The sequence below is a fragment of the Lipotes vexillifer genome, unplaced genomic scaffold, assembly GCF_000442215.2.
Source record: "Lipotes vexillifer unplaced genomic scaffold, Lipotes_vexillifer_v1.1 scaffold248, whole genome shotgun sequence".
NCBI lineage: Eukaryota > Metazoa > Chordata > Mammalia > Artiodactyla > Lipotidae > Lipotes > Lipotes vexillifer.
The window spans coordinates 2570870-2594135 of record NW_006777568.1 but is presented as its reverse complement, the minus strand read 5'-3'; the positions used below and the strand labels follow the sequence as shown (position 1 = coordinate 2594135).

At 46.1% G+C, this 23266-nt stretch overlaps 2 protein-coding genes across 2 annotated transcripts in view; one reads left to right on the top strand and one right to left on the bottom strand.

The window, feature by feature from the left end:
* The window catches only part of DOCK1 (dedicator of cytokinesis 1), a 475984-nt gene that overhangs the window by 146684 nt on the left and 306034 nt on the right, over window positions 1–23266 (top strand). Inside the window, exons 26-27 of the mRNA XM_007451187.1 lie at window positions 1139–1266; window positions 3266–3361. Of these exons, the coding sequence (XP_007451249.1) occupies window positions 1139–1266; window positions 3266–3361 (224 nt within the window). The remainder of the gene's footprint in view (window positions 1–1138; window positions 1267–3265; window positions 3362–23266) is intronic.
* Window positions 12783–23266, bottom strand: part of INSYN2A (inhibitory synaptic factor 2A) — a 37344-nt gene continuing 26860 nt past the window's right edge. Inside the window, exon 3 of the mRNA XM_007451183.1 lies at window positions 12783–12963. Within this exon, the coding sequence (XP_007451245.1) occupies window positions 12783–12963 (181 nt within the window). The remainder of the gene's footprint in view (window positions 12964–23266) is intronic.

The following is a 23266-nucleotide window of genomic DNA, read 5'->3' as shown; positions in this document are numbered from 1 at the left end:
GAAATCCAACTGCCCGTCTGGTCTTTTATTCTGCTTCTCCTCTCCCCACCCTTCTGAACTGTGCCTGTGGCTCTGTGAATATGTCATCTGCTCCTGTCTACTTGACTTTGTGAATAGGGTTCCTTTTCCTGGATGGCCCACCCTTTGTGGGAAATTCTGATTCCTCTTCCCAGCAGGTGAATGTATTACCTCCCTAACTTTCACCTCCAAGGTCAATACCTGCTCCCCGCCACCCCCTCCCTCATCAGCCCAGGGGTCTGGGAGACCAGAGAGGGGCTGGGGCTCTTCACCAGTATCTGTATCACATCATAAGAGCAAGTACCCTGTCCTGAGCATCTCACCTGTGCCAGGCCCAGGCCTTCTTGCCTCACCTTGCAGGAGTACATTGTACCTCAAACCTGTGAGTAGCTAGTGCCACTGTGCCCATGTTAGCAATGAGGAAACCGAGGCTCAGAGAGGTAACTAGCTCTGCCCGAGATAACCTTGCAAGGAAGCCAACGGAATTTAAACCCAGACAACCTCACTCCAGAGCATGAGCTCTCAGCCCCCTGCAGACTGTCCCTCTGCAGATGTGAGCCCAGCAGAAAGTTGTCCCTGAGTGGGTAAACATTAAGTGGGGAGTTTAGTAAGCTATGAACCGGCCAAGCTCAGGAAACTTTGGGAGGTATATGGGAGCAGGAAGGAACCATGCTCTGGTCTTCCTAGGAAATAACAAGAAGAGCTGCAATTCAAATCATTTTTGTTGTAACAAGTATTTCTTCTAAAGTTGCTAATCAGTAAATTTACAGTTCAGCACAGAAAATTAGTTAAAACCCCAGCATGCTTGTTTGCATTTGTATCTATGTACATACTGTTGGATATATGTGAATATGTATTTATATGTTTGTTTGTGAATTGTCGTTGTATATTTACATGGTGACACACACACATATGCGTGCACACGTGAGTGAATTATTTTATAAGAAAACAAGTGATTTCCTCCCAGTCAAGTAGTCTGACCCCCTCCAGATGTCAGTTTCACATTGCAGAGTATGTAAATGTAACATGCAGTGTCACAAGCTAGGAAAACAAGCTTCTAGCAAACAGAGTTGCATCTTGGTGGGTCTCCTGCTGACTGGCAACCCGGTGTCCCCTGCAGACTGCAGAGAGATCCTGCTTCCCATGATGACGGATCAGCTCAAGTACCATCTGGAGAGACAGGAAGATCTGGAGGCCTGCTGCCAGCTGCTCAGCAACATCCTAGAGGTTCTATACAGGAAGGACGTGGTGAGTAATGGCGGGGCTACCTCTGTGGACCCTGCAGCAAGTGTGGGCCTGCGATCCCCAGGGGCCCAAGCCTCCCAGGACCAAGTTAATATTTGATTCAGTTAAAAAAGTATGGCCTGGGGCTTCCCTGGTGGTGCAGTGGTTGGGAGTCTGCCTGCCGATGCAGGGGACACGGGTTCGTGCCCCGGTCTGGGAGGATCCCACGTCCCACGTGCCGCGGAGCGGCTGGGCCCGTGAGCCATGGCCGCTGAGCCTGCGCGTCCGGAGCCTGTGCTCCGCAACGGGAGAGGCCACAACAGTGAGAGGCCCGCGTACAGCAAAAAAAGAAAAAAAAAAAAAAGTATGGCCTGAATTTTAAGGGTTACCCTTTCTTTTTCTCTCTCTAGAGTTGCATCCTCAAATTATTTTTTATTTATGTGTAAAGCATGATGATTATATTACCACGTGTGCTTTTCAGCACTGAAGATACTGTTTTATGTTTGTTTCTTGTGACTTCTCAGCTAAGTGACTCCCAAGACTTAGATTTGATATTTAAGGTCAAAGGCTTTGATATTAAAAATTAGAAATAAACAGCAGGAGGCTAATTGCCTACTTTCTTTCAATTATTATTTTATATTTAATAAATAGATAATATTTAATGTTATTATTTTATACACGCACATAGTTGTTGTTGGTTGTTTTAAGTGCATCTGAGAGTTTTGAGAAGAGCAGTTCTCTGCCCCTTTTCCTGGGTTCCTCCCCCCAGAGGCAGTTTTCTCCTGTGCTTTCTTGGCTGTTTTTTTTTTTTTTTAATGGTATTTCCTTTTGCATTTCTCAATTGTATGCTTACTCCACTGACCTTCCAAAAGCTGGTGCAAGCACATATGGAAACATCTGACCCTATGCTTCCCCGACCCCATTGTACCCACCACATTCATTTGGGCACACGTGTGCACACACATGTAAAGTCATTGGTTCTCCAGGTGTGTCTGGACAGGTGTACAGGGCCATGTCTGTCTCGTCTGCCTCTAGCAGTGGCCAGATGGGCCAGGATTTTAAGTCGGCAGGACTTGCTCTTAGCTCTCCCCCACGTGCCCTCCTGCCACCTCCCCAGTCCACACACACTCACACTCACACACACTCACACACACACACACACACGTGCGTGCACGCACGCGCCTGTCCTGCCCACTTCTTGCTGCACCTGCTCATTCTCCCAGAGACTGGGTGTTGCCTTTGAAGAAGGAAATGAGGTAAAGTAATTCCTTGGGATGGTGGCTGCATCCGCTCTTGCCGGGCTTTGCCTTTGAAAGGTGTTGGAAGCCTTAACCCAAAGGCCAGCCTCCAGGGGTCCCATGCCAGGCCTTTTCCTTTTCTCATCCGATGAAAGGTTGGGAGTAAAGAGGTTGTGTGGCCAAGCCTCACAGAGGAGGTAGTGCCTGCCTGGCCTGTGCGGAAGCATCTAGAAAAGCCCACTTAAACATGTTCAAGGTTCACAAAGAAGAATCGGCAGTCCCACATCACACACGAAACACAGGAGCAAATTCTTACTGATAGAAGGTCCTCTGGCACTCTGAGTTGTAAGTAGTGTGTGCTAACATGATATTTAAACATTCGAGTCCATGTGATCGTTGCCACATTATTGGGATCTGACATACAGAGCCATCTATGGTGGTTATCTGTCAGCCTTCCATTTACGAATGGCCAAGTGTCTTTAGAAAACTCACTGGTGAGCTAATCAGGGATCATAAACATTATATTGTTTAAACAGAGTTGCTTTTATTTTTAAGGTTTGCTTCAGTTAAATTACTCTGATTATATAACACATTATCATTAATGGACTATAATGAGTTTTCTTTGTGAAGGCTTTTGCCTCTGACAAGGGCCATTTTTCATCTTGTTAAGGGTTGTAATTGATTTACTCTTTACAGGATAAATGAATTCAGTGACAGCCGCGGGACGGGCATGTTAATGACTGTCTTAGGTGGTGGTATATTTACACTGGTGTGTCCTCCTGCAGGGACCAACTCAGAGGCATGTCCAGATTATCATGGAGAAGCTTCTCCGGACAGTGAACCGAACCGTCATTTCCATGGGACGGGATTCCGAACTCATCGTAAGTGCTCGGTGACACACGCTTGTGGGTTTCATTGTGGCTGAGAGCATCTTTCCCGGGAAAGTCATTCGCTCTCAAGCCCGGAAATCCATGTGGTTCTTTCCCACCTGCCTTTTGAAACTAGCCATGTTGTACGATACAGCAAGCAGTTGGGATGCATTTATTTACAGTCTAGTAGGTTAAAGGTACTCATTTCCACGATTCTATAAGTAAGTGTCAGAGTTGAAGAGTAACAAACCAACATTTGGTTCTAGTTTTCTCGTTGCTTACTTCTAGCAAAGGATGTATATGTTCTTCTAAGTCCTCATTCTTCTGGCAGTTTCTTTCTACGTATTTACATTTAAGATGCCATTAATAAAATTTTATGAAGGGCCTTAAAAAGGAATTGAGGCCCTCTGACTTCGCTGTTTTATGTCTACTCTAAAGTATTGTAGATGTCTGTCCTGTTCAGATTGTCGAGACAAGGAATGGTATCTGTTCTTTTTCTCAGAGTTTTAGCGATAATTTAGCAAAAGCTTATTGCTAAAGCAACACTGGAGCGTTTTCATATTATGCTGATTTCTTCCAGAGTTTGCCACTCTCCCCCTCACCATCATTATTCTTAAATATGGTTTCGTGGGCAGAAGATGCATTTGTAGGTCCCATTTAATTTCTTTCATTTCTAGTACATGTTACCGTGTCACTGAGTTTGGTGGATCGCATTTCAAAAAAATAGCTTTCCTAATCACAGAACAGAAAATCCAGTTGGAGTCTTCGCTGGCAATCAGACTAGGCACATTGGTCTTCCTTGGGTGATTTTAGTTCTGTCTGCATAGCCTGGGAATGGATCAAGTACAGGGACGCGTCTGCCTCCATCAGGCAGCAAAGCAAGACCAGAGCACTGGGCTTGTGTTGGTTTCTGTGGCTGCATCACAGTAAAGGATGCGGTCTGTGGTTTTGGGTGAATCACAGGAGAATAGTTGCTGCCTTTGTATGTTTCCATCCAGTAAAATTGTCTAGTTTATGTCTCAGAGTTTTAGCACATGTTATGTGCAGATTTTCCTTTTTAAGGTATATCTCTTTTAGGTTTGGATTATAACATGTATAAATTAGGGAATAAAATATTTCCTTGTAAATTGGCGTTACTTGCAGTGGATTTTCCGTTACTCTGTAATCATGCTCTTCATCATAACGATTCTTTTCTGTAATCTGGAAATGCTTTTGTATATGTGGGTGGAGACTGAGCCCTGTGGAGGAAGAATTGGGGTGACTCCAGGGGCACCCCCGGGGTCCGGTGTTCCTGTCTTCCTGGGGTTGTGCCCTGGGTGCCCCTGGAACACTCTCTCATTGTAGAACTCGAGGGCTTTAAATAGAAAGAATGAATGTGGCTTCAAGGTGAACCAAGTTTGGTGTCATTCTGCCAAGAACCCTGTTGGAACAGGCTGGAGCAGAGGGGCTGAGGTGACGTTCTGGCTGTCACGGAGTCACAGTGAACGTGTTGGGCACTCACGATGGGCAGATGGAGGACATGGCCAACGTGGAGGCCAGTGAACTGATGAGATGTTTCTGTCCCTGGTTAGGGGTGTGTTCACTTGGGTTATAAGCCCACACTGGCCAGCAGTTGAACTGGGGAGAGGAGGGCAGGGAGGAAGCCCATAATGGTTTGGATGGGACCTTAGCCTGGGGCCAGATTGTAAGACGTGCTCGCAGCTCTGTCAGAGGATCTAGAATGGAGCGTGGTGACTTCTCTCAGACCATGTGGTCCTGGATGCCTTTGGGAAATTTCTCATATCTCAGACATAGTGATAATAGCGGCGCAAGTAATAGCTGCTCTCACCGAGCACTTGTGGACGTGCTGGGCACTGTGTAATGAACGGAGGGTCCTCACTTAACCCTCCCCTTCATTGTGCGTAGGCCGCTGCAGAAATGCCTTGCAGAGAGATGGGAAACGGTCCCAGACCCACAGCTAGCGTGGCGGCGCTTGTGGGGAGCACGGGTTGGCGCCAGAGCTGGCTTTCCTTGGTGTCTTCTGTGAGACTGAGACTCATGGTGCTGATCTCAGTGCTGGTCCAGGAGGCCCAGAGGAGGGCTCAGAATTCCTCCTGGTTCGGCATCGTAGTTAGTGCGGCAGCCGCCGAGGGAAATAAGCACCTTTTGCCCTTTGCCACCTTCAGTCGTTTTTGTGGACCAAATGTCAGGATGTCCTGGAGGAAGACGGGCCAGACCACGGATCGGTTGCCTCTTTCCTGAAGGGCTTGGAGGAAGCCATGTGTCCTAAGGAACGCTTAGGGGTGCCTGGGAAGAGCCCTTGCACCTTTACCAAGGGGGCATGAAGTGAGGACCCAGGCTCAGTCTTACCTAGCTGTGGCCCTGCTCCTACTGCATAGGTGGCGGGGTCCAGGGCACCGTCAGGGGCCACGGGGCACTAGAGCGAGCTGCCTACATCCAGGTGCATCCCCCCACCGCCCTGCCCTTCTCCAGCAGAAGTCTCCAGAAGCAAGAACAGGATTTAGGTCCTAAGCTAACTCCTCCGAATGCCAGCATCTCTAATGTGTATACAAGGAGGCCAGAAATTCCTTCCTAAAATGAACTAGGCCGTCAGGGAAGGAATCTCAAAAAAAAAAAAAGAAACAAAGAAAACAACTGAATATAACTATAATTATTTAATGAGTGATGACAGCATTAAGATGTTTTCAGGAAGGACATTCTCCATTTCAAATTGGAGATGTTCAGAGACTCTTTCAGTCGTCAAGGAACCACGAGTCCCCTTTGTGGCGTCCACAGAGCAGTGAGACTGAAATGTTGCCCTGCTTGGTGAGCTCAGCCTTGCTGTCCACATGGGCTCCCATGCAGATTTATGCATTAGCTTCTTAACGTCACTGTTGTAGCTCCGTGAATTTAGATGAGAGGAAGACATGGGGAAAAAAATATCCTTGACAAGGTGGCCAAAAAACTTAATCAGTGGCCCTTATAGAGTGGCAAAAGAGCAGAAAATGGTTTATAGGCCTGTTTGGGCTTAGCTGTAACGTTCCGTTACACCACAGAGATTCCAATCCTTATGTGTTTGCTCCTCTTTTTTGCATCAGTGGAATGGAAATGGTATAACTGAATCAGCTCACAAATTCTGAATAATCGCTGAAAATGGACTTTAACAATTTAAGTGATTAAAAAGGTTTTGAATAGCTGTGCTCCACTTAATGATTTATTTCATGATATTGTCAACAGTAATAGAAGCGTGACGTCTCTTTCCATCAAAAGTTATTCGTTGGGGATGAGTTGTGGCCTGACAGTTTCCCCATATGTTTATATGTGGAATTGAGAAGTGGGGAGCTTCACATGCCATTGGCTAAGCTGTGATGTACTATATGAGCGTCTTCTTTTAACTGTATCTATGGTACCTTATAAACACCATACAGTTGGTTATATATCGTTTGTTTTAGTTCATTTTATACCTTTCAACTTTATATTTGAAATGGGCTATTGGAATGCATCTCAGGCAGAGGATAAAAATATGCCATGATCCTAAGTATTATAGTTTTTTTTTAACAAATAAAACTCCATTTGGCAAGTGTAGGACTGTAGATTGTATGGATGCCTACAGCAGGCCCTAACACAGAAGCCTTGAAGTAACCTTGCCACAGAATTAAGATGCCATTTTATCTTTATTCCAGGATCGTCTAATGCTATAGAATAATTGAGTGAGGTGCTGAGCTTTACGTTGTCTGATTTCAGATTTTATTTTTCTCTTCCTCTTTGAAAAGATTTCTAGGCCATCAGCGTTGGGCACCTTCTTGGTCATTGTGTATGATTCTGAGCAGGGGGCCATGGTGGCTTAGGTGCTCTTGTCTGGTGGGCAGGTGACATGGTTTCCCCCTCCCTTGACCGCCCCCCCCCCCACCAACACACACATGCCTGTGTCTTTGCTGGAGTAAGTGCTGTAAACAAAGCTGGGTTGAGAGCAGACAGCGTGAGTAGTACGCGTGACCCTTCCTTCTCTTGTGATATTAGCTCTGCTGCCTCTTTCAAATAATCAGATTTACATTCTGTTAATGGGTCCTTTAAAAATGTAATTGAGTGAGAAGGACTTTTAAAGGTTTTTCTATGGCCTGGATACACACCAGAAGACTGAAAATTACTAATTCACGAAAATGAAAATGCGGCCTTCTTTAAAAGAAAGGTTCCCTTGGAAAATCCACAGAAGGAGGCTTAGGAAAGGGAAACATTCTTCCTGCATTCTCCACTTGTTCTTGTGACCACCAGACCTCCTGATTCCCTAGACTCAAGTGATGGAAGTTCTTTTGTTTCTACTCCGAACACCAGCTGTAGGGGACGTGGACGGGTGCGGTGTGTTTCATCGTGACAGCGGCACTATTGGTGGGGAAGAGATGCTGCTAGTAAAAGTCCACTGATTTCTTTGAGCCTGCGTGGTTTATAATGACTTGACCTACTTCTTCATTTAAAAGATACAGTAAAAGACTCCCTTTTACCAAGACTCATCACCAAATATTTACACAAAGATGTTATTTCCCCATGCACGAACATTTGTTTTGCGATCTTTATTCTAACGGACTTTACGTATGAATGTGCTTTTTAACAAAATGCTATTCTTAATCTTGCCTTGCAAAAGAAAGCAATGTGTTATAAAAATTTCAAGTGGACAGTATCTGGTTTTTCCCTGTGAGTGTTGCAAAAAGTGTCTCTAACTTGTATGTTTGTTAATAAACCTACTTAGGAAGCACCTGACTTCCAGAAAATCGTCCTGTCACAGGTACACGTGTGAGTTGTGATGACTTTATAAATTCACTTCCATATGGTATATCGGTTTAGCAAGTTTTCCTGCCTTTCACATGTTTCTGTGGCCGTAGGAATTTTTCAAGGTTGGCCACTGACTGTGGATTTACCACAGAGGAAATGAAAACCATATCATTACCTGGGTAAAATATGCTGTGCAATTCTTGCATGTTCATCCCAAACCATATCTTAAATTAATTACTGAGCTCCTTAAAAGGCAATATGCTGCTTGCATATGACCTTCTCATCTGCCAAAACGTATGCTGCGCATTATAGCACGATGAGTTACCCCTAGTGCACAAAACAGAACATTATTTCTGAATCATATAGTTCTTCTTTTCCTGTAAATAAGTTGGTTGCACACTTATCCCACATGCCAAATGTGCTAGTGGTAGAGCTTTTCTAGATAAAAGGAGATATATCAGTGTCGAGTCAGCTGCTATTATCTTTAGGCGACACTGCACCAGTGACTCTTGTCTGCCTTACTAGTCATGTCAAATTTTATTCGCTGATAAAAACGCTCCCAAAGAATCATTCCAGCTGTGGTGGGCTTTGTAAACGTGTTGTGCCCTCACAGACAGGGTGGAATGGAGGAGTTCGTGGCCCGTTTCTTGTATTTTGTCCTTGCTGTCGTCAATAAGAAGCACAAAGCAAGCACTTGAACTTAATGGTGTGTCTTCTGAGTTGGAATTGAGAATTGTGTGTCTGCCTTGCCTATGATGGTACCCTAAGGAGAATGGCTTTGCACGGCGTGCTCGTTGTTGCTGTTTGAGATTGGAGTCGGCCTGGTGTGGGTCCATGAATGATGATGCCATTTCTGCCACACCTCAGGTCTCCATGGCAGCGGACACCTTGGCAACCTCATAGGATGTGGGAAGCTTGTGCCAACTTCATGTGCCCTTCCCAAGATAGCAAGGTTTCCCCACACCTTGATTTTGTCCCCAATTTTACTCTGCTTTGGGGGAGAGTCTGAGATGGAAGGACCAGATGCAGAGGCCCGGGACCTCTCCTTGGAGGCTAGTCGCACACTTTCAGAATGACTGGTGGGCACCTGTGTGGCAGAATGCCCTTTGTTGGATCTAGTTATCGATAAGAGAGGACCCCTGAGGTCGCACCAGTATTTGGCTCACAGATAATTGTAGAATGTGACTTGGAGTTTTTTCCCCCAGTGCTCCGGGCATTGGGTCTTCCTCTCTATCCTATACTTGAGCTGCACTCACCCACTTCTTTCCCCAGAGGAACTTGTGAGGCAGTGGGAGCCTTCCATCTCAGCCCCATCCTTGCTCCCGCACCTTGCAAGTGGACTCTGCTATTGCAGAGCCCAGGAAAGGAGGTGGTGACCTCTCCTCTCCTGAGTTTCCAGGGGGCCCTCTCCCTTGGGAGAGGAGGTTGGTTTGCGCTGGTCTCTGTGGGAGAGGCAGGGTGCTCAGTCCCACTGGGGCACTGGTCCCCCACCCCAGGGAGGGAAGAAGAAAGTAAAGAGGTGGCTGACCCCCTGGGGCTGCGGACCTGCTTGACGGATGATCTAGAGAGAATCTGTCTCCGGGGGGCCATGGCAGGGTTTGCCCTGGAAACACCGATGAGTTCTGTTGTTCCCCGGAGGTTCTTTAAAAATTAGACCTGGGCTTCCCTGGTGGCGCAGTGGTTGAGAGTCGGCCTGCCGATGCAGGGGACGCAGGTTCGTGCCCCGGTCCGGGAAGATCCCACGTGCCGTGGAGCGGCTGGGCCCGTGAGCCATGGCCGCTGAGCCTGCGCGTCCGGAGCCTGTGCTCCGCAACGGGAGAGGCCACAACAGTGAGAGGCCCGTGTGCTGCCAAAAAATAAAATAAAAAAAATAAGAACAAAAATTAGACCTCAGCCAGATCCTGCTGTGTACGGTGCCCTTTGCCCTTAAAAGCCATCCTGTTCTCCTGGCAGCTGAAGCCCATGCCAGGGTGCGTGGTCTGGTCAACTGAGTCTGAGCTGGATTTCAGCCCTGCCCCCTCCCCAGCCAGACCAGGCCAGTAGGCAGTGCCCATGCCCCTTCTCCTCTCCCAAAGACCCGATGGAGTTCTCTTCAGCCCGGACATCTTTCCTTTATTATTATTTCCTCAGATTACTTCTTTTTTACCAAATTATTGAAACCACGAAATAAGATTAATAGCCACACAAAACATGACCTTTGATTTTTTTTATTTAAAAATCAATAAAGAACTTAGTGACAAGTATAATAATTTAATCTCTATACGTAATGCCATGTGTACATCTACATATGAGGGAACACGGTACTTTTTATCTTGGTTTTGTATCAAAGATTTTACTTAAATCTTTCTAAGAGAAGAGTCATCATCTGTTAGGACACATTGCAGTTAAACTATGAAATGAGTTTGAAAATATATATTTTTTTCTATTCTGAAGACAGTTTCATTTTTAAATAGGAATTTGTTTATCTTCAGTTTCCTTTTTGATTCTGAAAATATTAACTTTTTTTTTGTCTAGACTGCTTTCAGACAGTGATGTTACTTTGTTTACTAGATGTCCTCTTGTTTAGACGGAATTATGGTACTAAGCAGAGAGCTGCTAACACCCTTATTTCAATTCACTGAGATAGTCGGGATTTTGAAAACACAAGGAGAGATAGCTTGTTGCAAACATTTTTTATAACTTTAGTTAAAAAGAGTAGAAAATACATGAAACACATTTTTTAAAATTTTATCTCTACATGAAACAATTGCACTTCCTTCATGGTACAGGATCAACTTAGCCTTCCTCTTGCACAAAAATATTTCTCAATTCTGTTAACTGATATTCAAGGATTTGTATCCTCATGTATCATGTCCACAAAAGATGTGTGTTTTTCTTTTAATTAAAGCACACATCTGTGATATAGCTTCAGTAATCCCCAAAGAATGCTTACATGAGATACTCCTGTCACTGTTTTTTAAAGTCCACTAAGGTCTTTCTAGAATCAAAACACTTGGAACGAAAATAGATTTGCTCTTGAGTCAGGAGGAAAATGCGTGGCAAGAAATAGCTCCAGTCTGAGAAACGCAGGTAGATCCTTTCACTAAGGCCGACCACCTTATTGGCATCTGGTCAATGAGGTGTGCGTGTGAGCACGAGATTAGATAAGAAACGGTTGGACAGAGACCAGAAGACTCGGTTTCCTTGTACATTCACAAACGACTCAAAATTAAAGTTGAACCAAAAAATGTCAAAAGAAGATCCCTACTTCCTACTGTGAAAAGCCAAAACTTGATAGACAAGAGTCCTTAATAGACTAGGGGCTTTTGATTTCTATAAAAAGATACTTGCAAAGGTGCAAAGGAATGAGTGAAAAAATAAAGGAACTAAGATTTATATTGCAATGTGTAATCAAAAGAGAACTCGAAGTGTCACGATTTATTTAAAAAAGACCTAAAAACATTTGATTCACAGCTTTCCCCTAGGTATGTCATTTAGTACAACTCACTAATAGGTTAAATGTAGGTGACGTTAGTTGGTTTGTTGGTAGCAGCTAAACTAAGCAGGCGGTTTCTCTTTGATATGGTCAGATCTTCTATAGCTGTTACAAAGCACAACGAATTGTATAAAATGTCTGGCTGAGCTTTCATGATGAACAGTGTCTCAGAGATTGATCCACAGAAACACTTTCCGGTGGCAGAGAACGCCTGTGATTTATTGGTGACTGTATTATCCGCTGTGTATCTCTACGTGTGTTTTCAAATTCTTGCCAGGATTTCTCATTTGGTCTTTGGGTACCACAAGATTAAAAATGAGATCTACGAAAGCTTAGTGTCCGATAGCTCTGACCCTGTCAACTTGCAGTGATTAAAGGCATGTCCTGACTTTGGGGGACTCCTGGCTGCTGGGCATTGGCAGGATGAGCGGTAAGCACGTCACCGGTCTGGAGTTGAAGCAAACACTGAATTTGAGGTGTCAGTGTGACGCTGAGATGTCACTTGGCTTAGCGCTACAGCACATGAGGCAAATATACATATAGTCACATTTTAGAGATTATTCATGGTCTCCGACCACTTGAAAAAAATTGTGCTTTCTCCGGAATTTGATGTGCTGAAAATTGCACTCGCCCCCCGCCACCACATTTTAGAGATTATTCATGGTCTCCGACCACTTGAAAAAAATTGTGCTTTCTCCGGAATTTGATGTGCTGAAAATTGCCCCCGCCCCCCGCCACCCCCCCCCCCCCGCCGCTTATTTGCAAAATTAAACAAAAATGAAGTCATTTGCAAATGTAAGGGCTACTTTTTCTTCTCAGTATTAAAAAAAAAAATAAAGGCTTGAAAATAATTATGAGTCTTAGCTGTGTTACAGAGTGACAGCCTGCCGTTCTGCAGGTTGAGAATGTAATCCTTGCTGATCTGGGGTGCGGGCATAGAATTTTTACTAATCATCTTTGACTACGTTAAGTTCCGTTTCCGGTTTTACATTCCACATCCACGAACTGCAAAGAACAGCTGGCAAGGTGTGACGTGTACTGCTCCGCTTCTGTGAGTTGATCTGTTACAAAGGCCTTTTTGGTAAGCAGGGTGAGAACTGGTGGTGTCCGAGTCAGCCACCGTTCACTCCGTCCTATTCGTTTTGGAAAAGGATTTACTTTGAACTCCAGCGGGTTTTAAAGACGGCCTTTAGACTCCGAACACCATGAGTTTTAAAGGAACCAGAGTTTCCATCGTCCGTGCTTTTTAGATTCAGTTTTGGGTTTTTGCTTAGGAGTTGAGTAAGTCTCCTGAGAATAAGGCGAGTGTGCGACCTGAGTTTCCTCGAAAGGATGGAGTTTCCTCAGAACTGGCTGGAGTTTGTCTTCTTGCTGCTTAAAATCTAGCTCCACACTAGAAAGAAAAGAGAGGGAAGAATTTAGTGCTTGGTCTTTCCTATATAAAGAGTTCCCCTAGAGACAGCAGAATTTGGTGCCATCCCAGCAGGGTAATGATCATTCGGATGGTGTTTATAATGCCGTTTGACGGTTCAGTATTAAGCAATTGGCTATAATATGTTTTAGTGCTCGGTCACTGTGAACTATCTCAAAAAGTTTCATTTTCTTTGAAAAATAACTTATTTGCATCCATTGCCAACTTTTGAAGTTTTATTAATGTACACAGTTGGTGTGAAAGCATAGACTGTGTTTGTTGAAATGAGAAATGTGACATGTGAGTCACCCTTTTGCTTGTCCATGGACTGCACACATGTGCCTCATGGGACAGAGAGGAAACCGAAGATATGAGCGTTCAGGGGTCGTCTTGGTGCATGTACACCAGGTATTTGGAAGCTCTGTGCAACTTTTCACAAGGTCAGAGAAAACCACTTATCTCACCTGAAACAGTTGTAAAGTGAAGTGACCTTGGCTTCTGGTCTCCTTTGCAAAATCTCATCTGCCTAAAAAAAGTGGTAAGAGCCCAGATATCCAGCGTTGGGGAAAAGAGAGTGTTTTATCAAGTCAACACCATCGAATATCACTCAGCTGTTCGCAAAGGCAGTTTTCCAGGCACAAGGATGGATAGTGTTCGGTGAAAATAACAAAACTGTAGTTACATGGCTGAAGCCATAATGTGCAAACATGTAGCCATGGGGAAGGACATTTGCCAGTAGTGATAGGGTTTGTGTTAGAATGACAGGGTTAAAGCTGGTTTTTCTTAAGTAATTTCTCCTGAGAATGCTGCATTTGGCCTAGAGTCCTCCCATCCGTTCATGGCTTTGGAAAGGACCATTGTTGACCGCCTAACTTTGCGTAGGACCCCCTGCTCCAGTGTCACTCTTCTGTGATCAGCCCAGGGGCAATGGGCCTCGCCTCCCTTTTGGTTCCCTTGCCTGTACCCCTAGAATTTGAGCCTGGGTGCTGCATCACGCCAGGCCTCCAGAGGTGTCCACTCTGTGCTGCTTCCATTTCTGCTCTGGGTGCCAGTCGAAATGTCAGTAGATTTCACTAAAGGCTCAGCAGTGATGATAATACATGAGCTCAACATTTTATATCCAGTGGAACCGTAAACCATTTACAAACATGAGATCCTATTCATTTAGAGAACCATTAATCCTAGCTACATTTTGACATTTTGCAAAGACAAAAACAGCAAAGCTGTATTATCTGGAGTTTTAAAAACCAGTTCAAGACCCATCTAATGGACCGTTTTATGCTTTAAATCCACTGTTCCATTTTTCGTATCATCAAAGATTGTATTAGTGAAAAAATTAAAAATATTGTCAGGGAAGTTTATGGCTAGTTCTCCCCCTGTTCCCAAAACAAAAATTATGTTTCCCCCCTCATTTCAAAGGGCCTCTGAGTTATGCTGCACTTTATGGGAAATAGAATAAAACCCCGTGAACTCATGACTTGCTAATCTAGAGCAGGGGATAATGTAGTCATGCTTCCTCTTGGGGACAGTTGTGAAAAGTGCAAATCTCAGGACATGCTGCCTTTGTGAAACACGAGCCTCAGTTATTGTTTCATTGGGAAGAACAGGGATTTCCCTCCTGGCTTTTTCATCTGATGCTGCGGAGGGGGGAGGGGGTGAGTGGGGGCTCAGATAAATCCCTTAACCTCTTTAAGGTTCGGTTTCCTTCACTTGAAGGGCTATAATAATTACTGTCCTGGTATCTTAATGAAAAATGGTAAGGATCCTCCCCACTCCCCCTCTCCTGAAAGAAAGAGTTTCCTAAACTATAAGATGCAATTCAGATATTATTTTCTCCTTATTATCATTTGTTGATCACTAATTGTATAATGGGGACAAGAGCTAACAATGACTAAGAAATACCTATTCAAGAATTCTTCAACTTGGACATTTAACAAGGAAAATAAGAACCTTGCCATTGAGTCTGTAAGATAGTATAGCTTCCAATATGGTATTTTAGGTACAAAAGAGTAATTTTGTCAAGGTGCTTGGTTAGTATTGAAAGCATGTTCTCCAGATCATAACCATCTCAGTAGGCCCAGATACGTTTTGTGTTGTTAGGTCAGAGGGTGGGTGCTAGCATTTCCTGGGCTAACAGTACAATTCTGGGTACCTGTAATTATTGAATTCCCATTAAGCTCCTACATTGGGAATCCTGTTATTAACCAATTTATCACACCGCAGAACCACCACTGTAATCACAGCGTAATCTAATCTGAGTTCTTGTTTAACAAAATGACTCGACTTCATCTGTCTGTTGATTCCTTATCTGCACTCCCCCACGACTGAGAAGCTGCGGCCAGGAGCTGGTTTCTTCGTGGAGGGAGTGTGAGTGGCCGTGAGCGCCCGCTGGGAGATGCCTGCAGTGAGGTGACCTTGAGCCCTTCACCTCCCTCCCAGTCTGTAACCCCAAGTTGCAGTGCACCTGCTTGTCAGGTGATGTCCGGGTACCAGGGGATGCTGTGCCCTGCTATCAGGTAGGAATAACGTGGCTCTGTCCAGTGTTTTCCACCGGGGGACTTTTCTCCTTTAGGGCGGAGCACACCGAGTCACCAGGGTCCATCTGAAGCAGACAGCCGGCTGGAGAGGGCAGTGTCCGAAGGTTAATAGTCTGGCCGACTCTAGCTGACGCAGAGCAAAGGTCCCTTCAGTCTTAGCAGCCAAATGGCCAGAATAAAGCAGCACCTGCTGCCCTGGTCCGCACAGAGGACTTGGACAGAAGCCAGCGGTGGACAGTCTAGGGCACTTGGACTCTGTGCCCAGAGCCCCTCCCTGTTTAACACACAGCGAGCTGTCCAGATAGGGCCTGGGAGTGGGGGATGGGGGGTGGGTGCTGCCTCGTGGAGAAGCGATGGCCCTCGATTTGGGCTTCCACACTGATCGGAGGGACACGGGGGGTATGTTGGCGGGGGTTGGCTGCAGCTGCCCGGCAGACAGTGCATGTGGGCACCGTCCCCGTCTTCAGGGCTGTCGCTTTCTCCCCTGTCTGGAGCACGTGGCCACTCCTTGCCCCTCTGTCCCCAGGCCCACATGACCTCCTTACTCTCTAGCACCTTCTGAAAGCTCCCCCGCTCGGCTCCTTTCTTCCTTCTTGGCACTCACTACAGATGGTTGCACTTGTCTCCGTGTCATTTTGCCTCCGTCCCCCGAATGCAGCTGCCGTGATGGGGTGGCTCTTGTCCTGTCTCTGCTCCCAGCGCCTACAGCACGGCCTGAATCGCGGCAGTTGCCTACGTGATACTTAGAGAATTAAAGCATGAGCCGTAAAAGACAAGTCCCGTCTTGGCTTTCGTCCCCATTGCCCTGGGCTGCTGTGTCTTGGTCGGTGATGTTGGCTGTGCCCCCTTGCTCTTCCCTCCCATCGAGCCCCCTCCTCACTGCCGGTAGACAGGGCTTCTCCCGCAGGCAGCGCTGTGGGACCCACTCCCGGTGGAATCTGTGGCCCGGCTCCCTTCTCTCAGAACTTAATCTAAGAAGATGCTGAAGCTTTTGTCGTAACACACACACCAGGGTCTGTTTGGAGCCTGCCTCCCCCGCTTCTACTCCTGGCTTCCCCTTTTCTGGAAGAGTCTGCGGTAAAATCTTTAAGATGGGCGGGGTCAGCAGGGTGTGGCCAGTTGTGCTCTTCGAACCCGGGAGTCTTGTGATTCCCTTCCCACTTTTCCTGTGGGCTGGAAGCCCTGCTGTGGTTTTCTGCATGATGCTGCTTCTAAGCTCAAGTCGAGGGCAGTGTACCTGCCCTGTGCGGTTTGGACCTACCTTCCCAGAGCAGTTCCAGCTCAGAGACTTAGCCCTCGTTGAACAGGCAGACAGGAGTGTGTGTGTTCCAAGTCTGGCCTCTAGACCTTGTCCTCATCTGTTAGGGCTCGGCTGGGGCTTGGCACAGCTTCCTGCAATGTCCAGGGTCTCAGAGTCCGGCCGCACACGAGACTGGAGGCTGCTGGTGGTACCGCCCGCCTCCTGCAGGCCAGATCTGGCATTTGTAGCACACCGTCGAGAGGACACACACATCATGCGGAACACTTGCACCTCCGAGGAGGATAAGCAGCCTGGAAAAAGTCCTGACTCTAGAGAGTCCGAGCCCGAGTGTGAAGGGACTGGAGCCAGGCCAGCGTCCGCTAAGTTGGCTGTTCTCTCCTTTAGTGCCTGAGGTACAACGCAGACTGCAGACTGTGCTGGGTGATCCAGAACGGCCCCAGGACTGCTGGGGCTGTTTACAAGATAAAATCCCCAGGAGCTATCATTATTTACGTTTTATATCTCTCCTTCCCCTGCCTGCGTCCATCCAACAAAATGCTTGCGTTGAGAGCTTCGTGGTAACTGAAGCTGTGCTGCCAGGCGTGCCACCAAAAGCCATTGGCCACATCTGTGTGACTCACGGTGATGAAGGATTAAAGCCACGGGCTGCACACTGCATTTTTTCGTTAGTCTTTTTCTCTTGAAAATAGAAGTTTTATGTGTAGGGACTTTGCTTACAGAATTATTACTCTACATTTCCAAAGAACTAAAAATCTGCTCTGAACCTCAGGCTGCTCTGTCAGCTGGCACCAGCTTTATTTGCTTCCCAGCGTCTCTGCTGGGCTTTGTAGTAACACTTCTCCCCACGACTTCATGAGATTTTGCAGAGGAGCGTGGTTCCAGCATCTCCAGCGGATGCTCTGCTTGTCTGCTGCTCCTATAAATACCCAGGCCCTGCCACAGTTTCCTTAGCAAGCTGTCGCCAGCTCCTTGAGTTAATTGAGGGGAAATGGATTTAGAACATTCCTTTCTCCAGACCCCTGGGTGTAGCAGTGAAGAGTTAAAAGCAGGTGAGTTCGGCTCCCAGGCATTGTGTGTTTCCTGGACTGGAAGAAAACCGGAAATCTCTGGTTTCTCCAACCTTGACAGTGTTGGCGGGGCTCAGAGGACTGCAGAGCGGAGGCCTCCGCTTTTAATTTTCTTTGAATCAGATCGCAGAGTCCCCGGTGTTCGGTGTGGCTCTGACTGACCCACGCTCTGCCACCGTGGATACATCATCCCACCTTCAGGGACCTGAGCTTCCCGGGCTGTGAAATGACAGTGGAGATGCACGCCCACCGCCAGGGGGCCCCATGGAGCCACCACGCCCGCACAGAAACTCAGGCAAACTCGGGGCAGCCAGCTCGCTGGGGCGTGCGATGGCTCTCACAGTGTCCTCAAAATGCAGTGCTTTATGTCGGGCTGGCTTCATGTCAGCGCCTTGGATCACACAATGTTGTTCAGAAGAAGCTGAAAGTCAGGCTCCAAGTAACAGGCTGGGTTGTCTCCCTTGCAAGCCTGGTGAACCAGGCACATCTCTTTTTATTTACTTCTCATCCTCAGTTTACATATGTGGTCCTGGCTGTGCCTTTAGGCAGTGGGAGAACCAGGACCCAAAATAGCCATCATACTTCCCTGGACGCATCTCCGTGTGACTACTGAGGGGCCCCATCCATCTGCACGTCCAGAATCAGAGCGTTTCCCCAGCCTGCTGCTCTGTCTTCCCAAACTCAGCTGCCATGCCGGGCACCTTGGCATCTAGCTGGACTCGCCCTTCCCACCTGCTTCCATCAGCCGGGTACCGTGCAACCACCCTCAGCAATCTCCAGCGCCTTCCTCTGCCCCCAAAGAACTTAGGCAGTTTTCACTTTGGCCACTGAAACAGCCATTCAGTGCTTCTCTCTCCATCTCTCTCTTGCCCTAACGTGTTTTCCAAGTACCAGAGTCACCTTAGGAAAACCTGGAACTCCTTGACAAACTTCCACTCATCCTTTAAACCGAGGGTACTTGTTGCCTCCTCCTTCCGTGGATTTTCTAGACTAAGCACATGTGCCCGCCTCTCTGTCCCGTCCAAATTCCTCTGGTCCACACTGCTCAGGGTCTCTGCACATTTTTATCAGAGCACTTTTGGCTCATGTTGGATCATAGCTACTTTTTCTCAGCTCTGTGAAACGCATCGAGGGATAGACTATGTTGAACTCAACTGCATCTGTGATGCCTTTAATACAGTGACAGACTCAGCACGTGACCTCTCTGTTTACTGAATTGAAATAGACTGATGAACTGAACCCGAATCCCCTCACTTCCAGTCTCAGCAGAATGCTGCCTCTGTTTTCTAGTTATAACTTACTCATAAAAACGAACATATGTACACGAAATATGTCCATATGTTATATACCTGTTGTGTATATGTATGGAGCTTGTCCCAGTAGTTTCCAATATTAATAATTTGAACATAGAAATGATTCATCATAACTCTGAATCCTTCTTCCGCCACTCTTTCACACAGTAGGTGCCTAATCAAAGTTTACAGAGTCACTGTAAGATTTAAAATGCTAGCAATAGATGGGTATTCAGTAATACTAATACCTGAACTATAAGATCTGTTCCCTTTTCGTGATGGCCTATGGCAAGGAAATTATGGTTATGGTTATAAAAAGCAAAACATTAGCCCGTTATCCTAGCTATAAAGTATATTCCAAAGTATCCAAAGTTATAGACAGTGACCTTTCTGAATACATCGTGGTACGTAGCCTGACCACGCAGGAGGACAGTCCTTTCTTTTATGCTTGACTGAAGCTCCATCCTCGGTATCTTTCTTATCTGTGACTTCTCTGGAATGCAAAGAGTGGTCTGGCACCCGGGCTTCATCTAAGAGCCCAAATTTGAGGGCTGGCCAGATGCACAGGGATCAGGGAACTGCGTTTGAGCCTCCTATAATTTTGTGCCACAGAGAGGTCGAGGCAGAAAGACTCGAGCGCTGTTTTTAACCTCCAACCATAATCATTTCTCGAGTAAGAAAGGGACCAGATCACTAACAGTGTCACATGCGTATTAAGCATATCTGATGTCACACTTCTAGCAACCCATCAAGATCAGACATTATATTTAGAAGGGATGGATAATTATTAAATGTGGACTGCCAGTTCGCTGCTGTCCCTGGCCTCAACAAAGAGCACACAATTATTTTTTTTTAATCTTTGAGCAGGAAGTGCATTGTAACTGCAGTTAAAAGGAGAAAACACAGGACTCTCCAAAATTGTTTGTAGTGGGTCTTTCAGGTGCCAGGGCTGGAACACCCAGCCAGGTAACCTGAGTCGGGTCGGCTGAGGTTTTGGCCGTGACCTTGTCTTCTGTCCTCATTTGAGGATGGACAATCTGTTGCCCAGAGAGGAATGACTTGCGGTCACAGTGCTTGAGCTAAGGTGCAGAGCAGCCCGGCCCCTCTGAGCCACCAGCCCAGAACGCTGAGTTGCTGACGCTCTCAGGAGCTTCCCCACTTCTGACATGAGCAGAGAGAGAGAGAATATGGAGCAGTGACAGTTCTCAGTGCGTAGGCCAGAAAACCATTAGCTTCTTGTGCTTGTCTTATGGTGTCACTGATGACCTGTCTAAACCCCCGGGTTCCCTACCACACCTCCAGGGATGTGTTGTCTGTGGGATCCGTTCCTTCAAGGCGGCTGATGGGGCAGAAGAGTCAGCTGAGTGACGGCAGCAAACCCTAGGTGGTTTCTTTTGTCATGGAGTCCCCAAGGAATTTTACATGCTAACTTAGGGCACTCAGGTAAGGACTGGATGCTGTATCTAGCTCGTAGAAAAATCTACATGGTTGTCTAAAAGTGAATTAAACTGATTTGCTCATGACGCTGACAATGTAACTCCTTCACACTGTTTTGGACATAGGTGACTACCTCATTAATTTTGACTTTTGAGGGTCTTAAGAGGAGGGCTATCAGTATAATTAACCTTTCTCTGCTGAATAACTTTTAACTAATTGCTTTACAAAGAATATGTTGAGATGAGTAATCAGTTTTCACTTTTACAGCTGTAATCAGTTACACATAGAAGTTTTGATACTAAAGGTTAGTAAAAGGTCACTAAAGATGACTAAAACCTGATCCTTACATATTGGGGAAAAAGAAAGAATATATTTTTATAATTCTAATGGAATAGACAACACTTGGGTTATTGGTTTGGGGAATTTTCAAGGAGAATTTTTTTTTTTTAAGATGTTGGGGGTAGGAGTTTATTAATTACTTAATTTATTTTTGCTGCGTTGGGTCTTCGTTCCTGTGCGAGGGCTTTCTCTAGTTGTGGCAAGCGGGGACCACTCTTCATCGCGGTGCGCGGGCCTCTCACTATCGTGGCCTCTCTTGTTGCGGAGCACAGGCTCCAGACGCGCAGGCTCGGTAGTTGTGGCTCACGGGCCAAGTTGCTCCGCGGCATGTGGGATCCTCCCAGACCAGGGCTCGAACCCGTGTCCCCTGCATTAGCAGGCAGATTCTCAACCACTGTGCCACCAGGGAAGCCCCTCAAGGAGAATTTTGAGGTCTGTTAAGTCATTCTTTTTTGTTTTTTTCTAACGTTTAGTTTACTTTATTAAAACATATTTCCTTACATCGGAATGACATCGCCTAAAGTATTATCCAAGGAAATCCTTTCTGTCCTCTTCCTCCCGCCCCATCAGTCACTGTAAATACTAGGAACAGAGCACTAAGTATTAGACAAAAGCTAATTTCCGCCACATCAGTTCATGTCGGTAAAGAACTTAATATGCACAAGTGGTGGTGATCGAAAGCAGGCCTGCAAAGGCCTCTTCCACTTAGAGATAATCACTAAATGACAAAGGCAGCAAAGATTCCACTCCAAGTGGGCTTCGGACAGGCTAGACCTGGCCCCGGTTCTGCATACAAATGCAGTTACCTCTCAACAATAAGACTTTATTGGTTTTGAGGCGTCCAGTTCTGGTGGCTGTCCTGATTGCAGCTCCTTTTTTGCAGTACTCTGGAATCAGTGACATTTCCATGCACATTTTTGTCTGGAATCTTTGCAGCCTTCTATTTTGTGTTCTTATTGGTGATGCAATGAATTTCTATTGATGATTTGAGAAAATGCAAACCATTAATTCTGTGAATTCCTTGTTCCATCTCATAATATTAGGGTATTTTTCTCGTCTTTCCTGAAACCCTCCAATCATTTTGGAAAGGACCTTGCAGAATTTGGGAGCTTCCTTGATAAACAGTTAAAGATTTCGATGCACTGGAAAGTTCCCCAGCTGCTGTAAAGCTACATGCTTATGAGCCAGCAGCAAGGCATCCCCTTTCATCCTTGGAAATCCTCTGGCTGTTTCTCCCCCTAATCCTTCCAGTTGTTTCCAACTCTCTAGCCTGGGGGGTGGGGGAGGTATTCTACAGAACACATCTAAACCCTCCCCAATATGCTACCCCTCCAAGATGGTCCTCTGTCCTCTGCGTCAGCTGTCCCCGGGTGGAACACCCTGGTCGCCTTCATCTCCCTGTCCTCTGCCTTTCTTCACTGTGTCTGTGGCCCCCACACCTTCGGTGCAGAAGGTTCCCTGTTGTTGTCACTCTGTTGTTACAGGGTCTCACGGTAGGGGTTCTACGGGGTTGTATTCAGCCAGATCACCAATTCCTCCCGCCTCCCGGTGTGTGGGGCCGTGCCCCTCGTCTCCTAGGAGTTCCATGAAAAATGCTTGCTGAGGAAATGCACAGAAGTACCAAATGGAAGGGACTCGGGTACTTTATCAAAACAGTTGTTTGAAATTTCATCTATACTTGACCATCCATGGATCATATCAAAAGATGAAAATACAACATAGACAACAGGGCATCCTGCAAACTCCCTCCCTCTGGGGTGTTGAAAACAAAGTGATAGGCAGACGGGCAGTGTTCCCTTCTCTTCGGGGGCCAAGTCCACTCATGGATTCACTGCGTAATTATTAGTGTCACTTGAGGCTGGCTGTGGGTGGCCCGGATGATACAGAAAGGACGCAGGTGTGGGCAGTGTCCTCCTGAAGGGGACAGGTGTTTTAGGACTTGGAACTAATGGTAGGAATTCTAATACTTTACAGGAAGATTTAAATTCTGGTAAAGATTCTACTTAATTATTCTGAATCATCATTATCATTATCTTTCAAAGCTCGCTTTCATTCCCCAAAGCCTTTGAACTGAGGTTAGCACAGGCTATCCTCATAAAAATGCACAAATTTGAATTCAAGCCATTTTGTTGTGGTATTATTTTACGAATTAACCACTTCAGTAAAGCAGGGAAATGGTATGTTGCATTGTTCCTTTTTGAAACAAAATCTGAACAAAGGATGAATCATCAGTTAGCGTGACTCATCAGATTAGTCTGACAAGAGACCTACTGAGACAGGGTGGATACAAAGGATTTCAACTGCTTATGAGCAAAGATTATATTAGTACTTTATCCGTCAAACAGTTTCTGA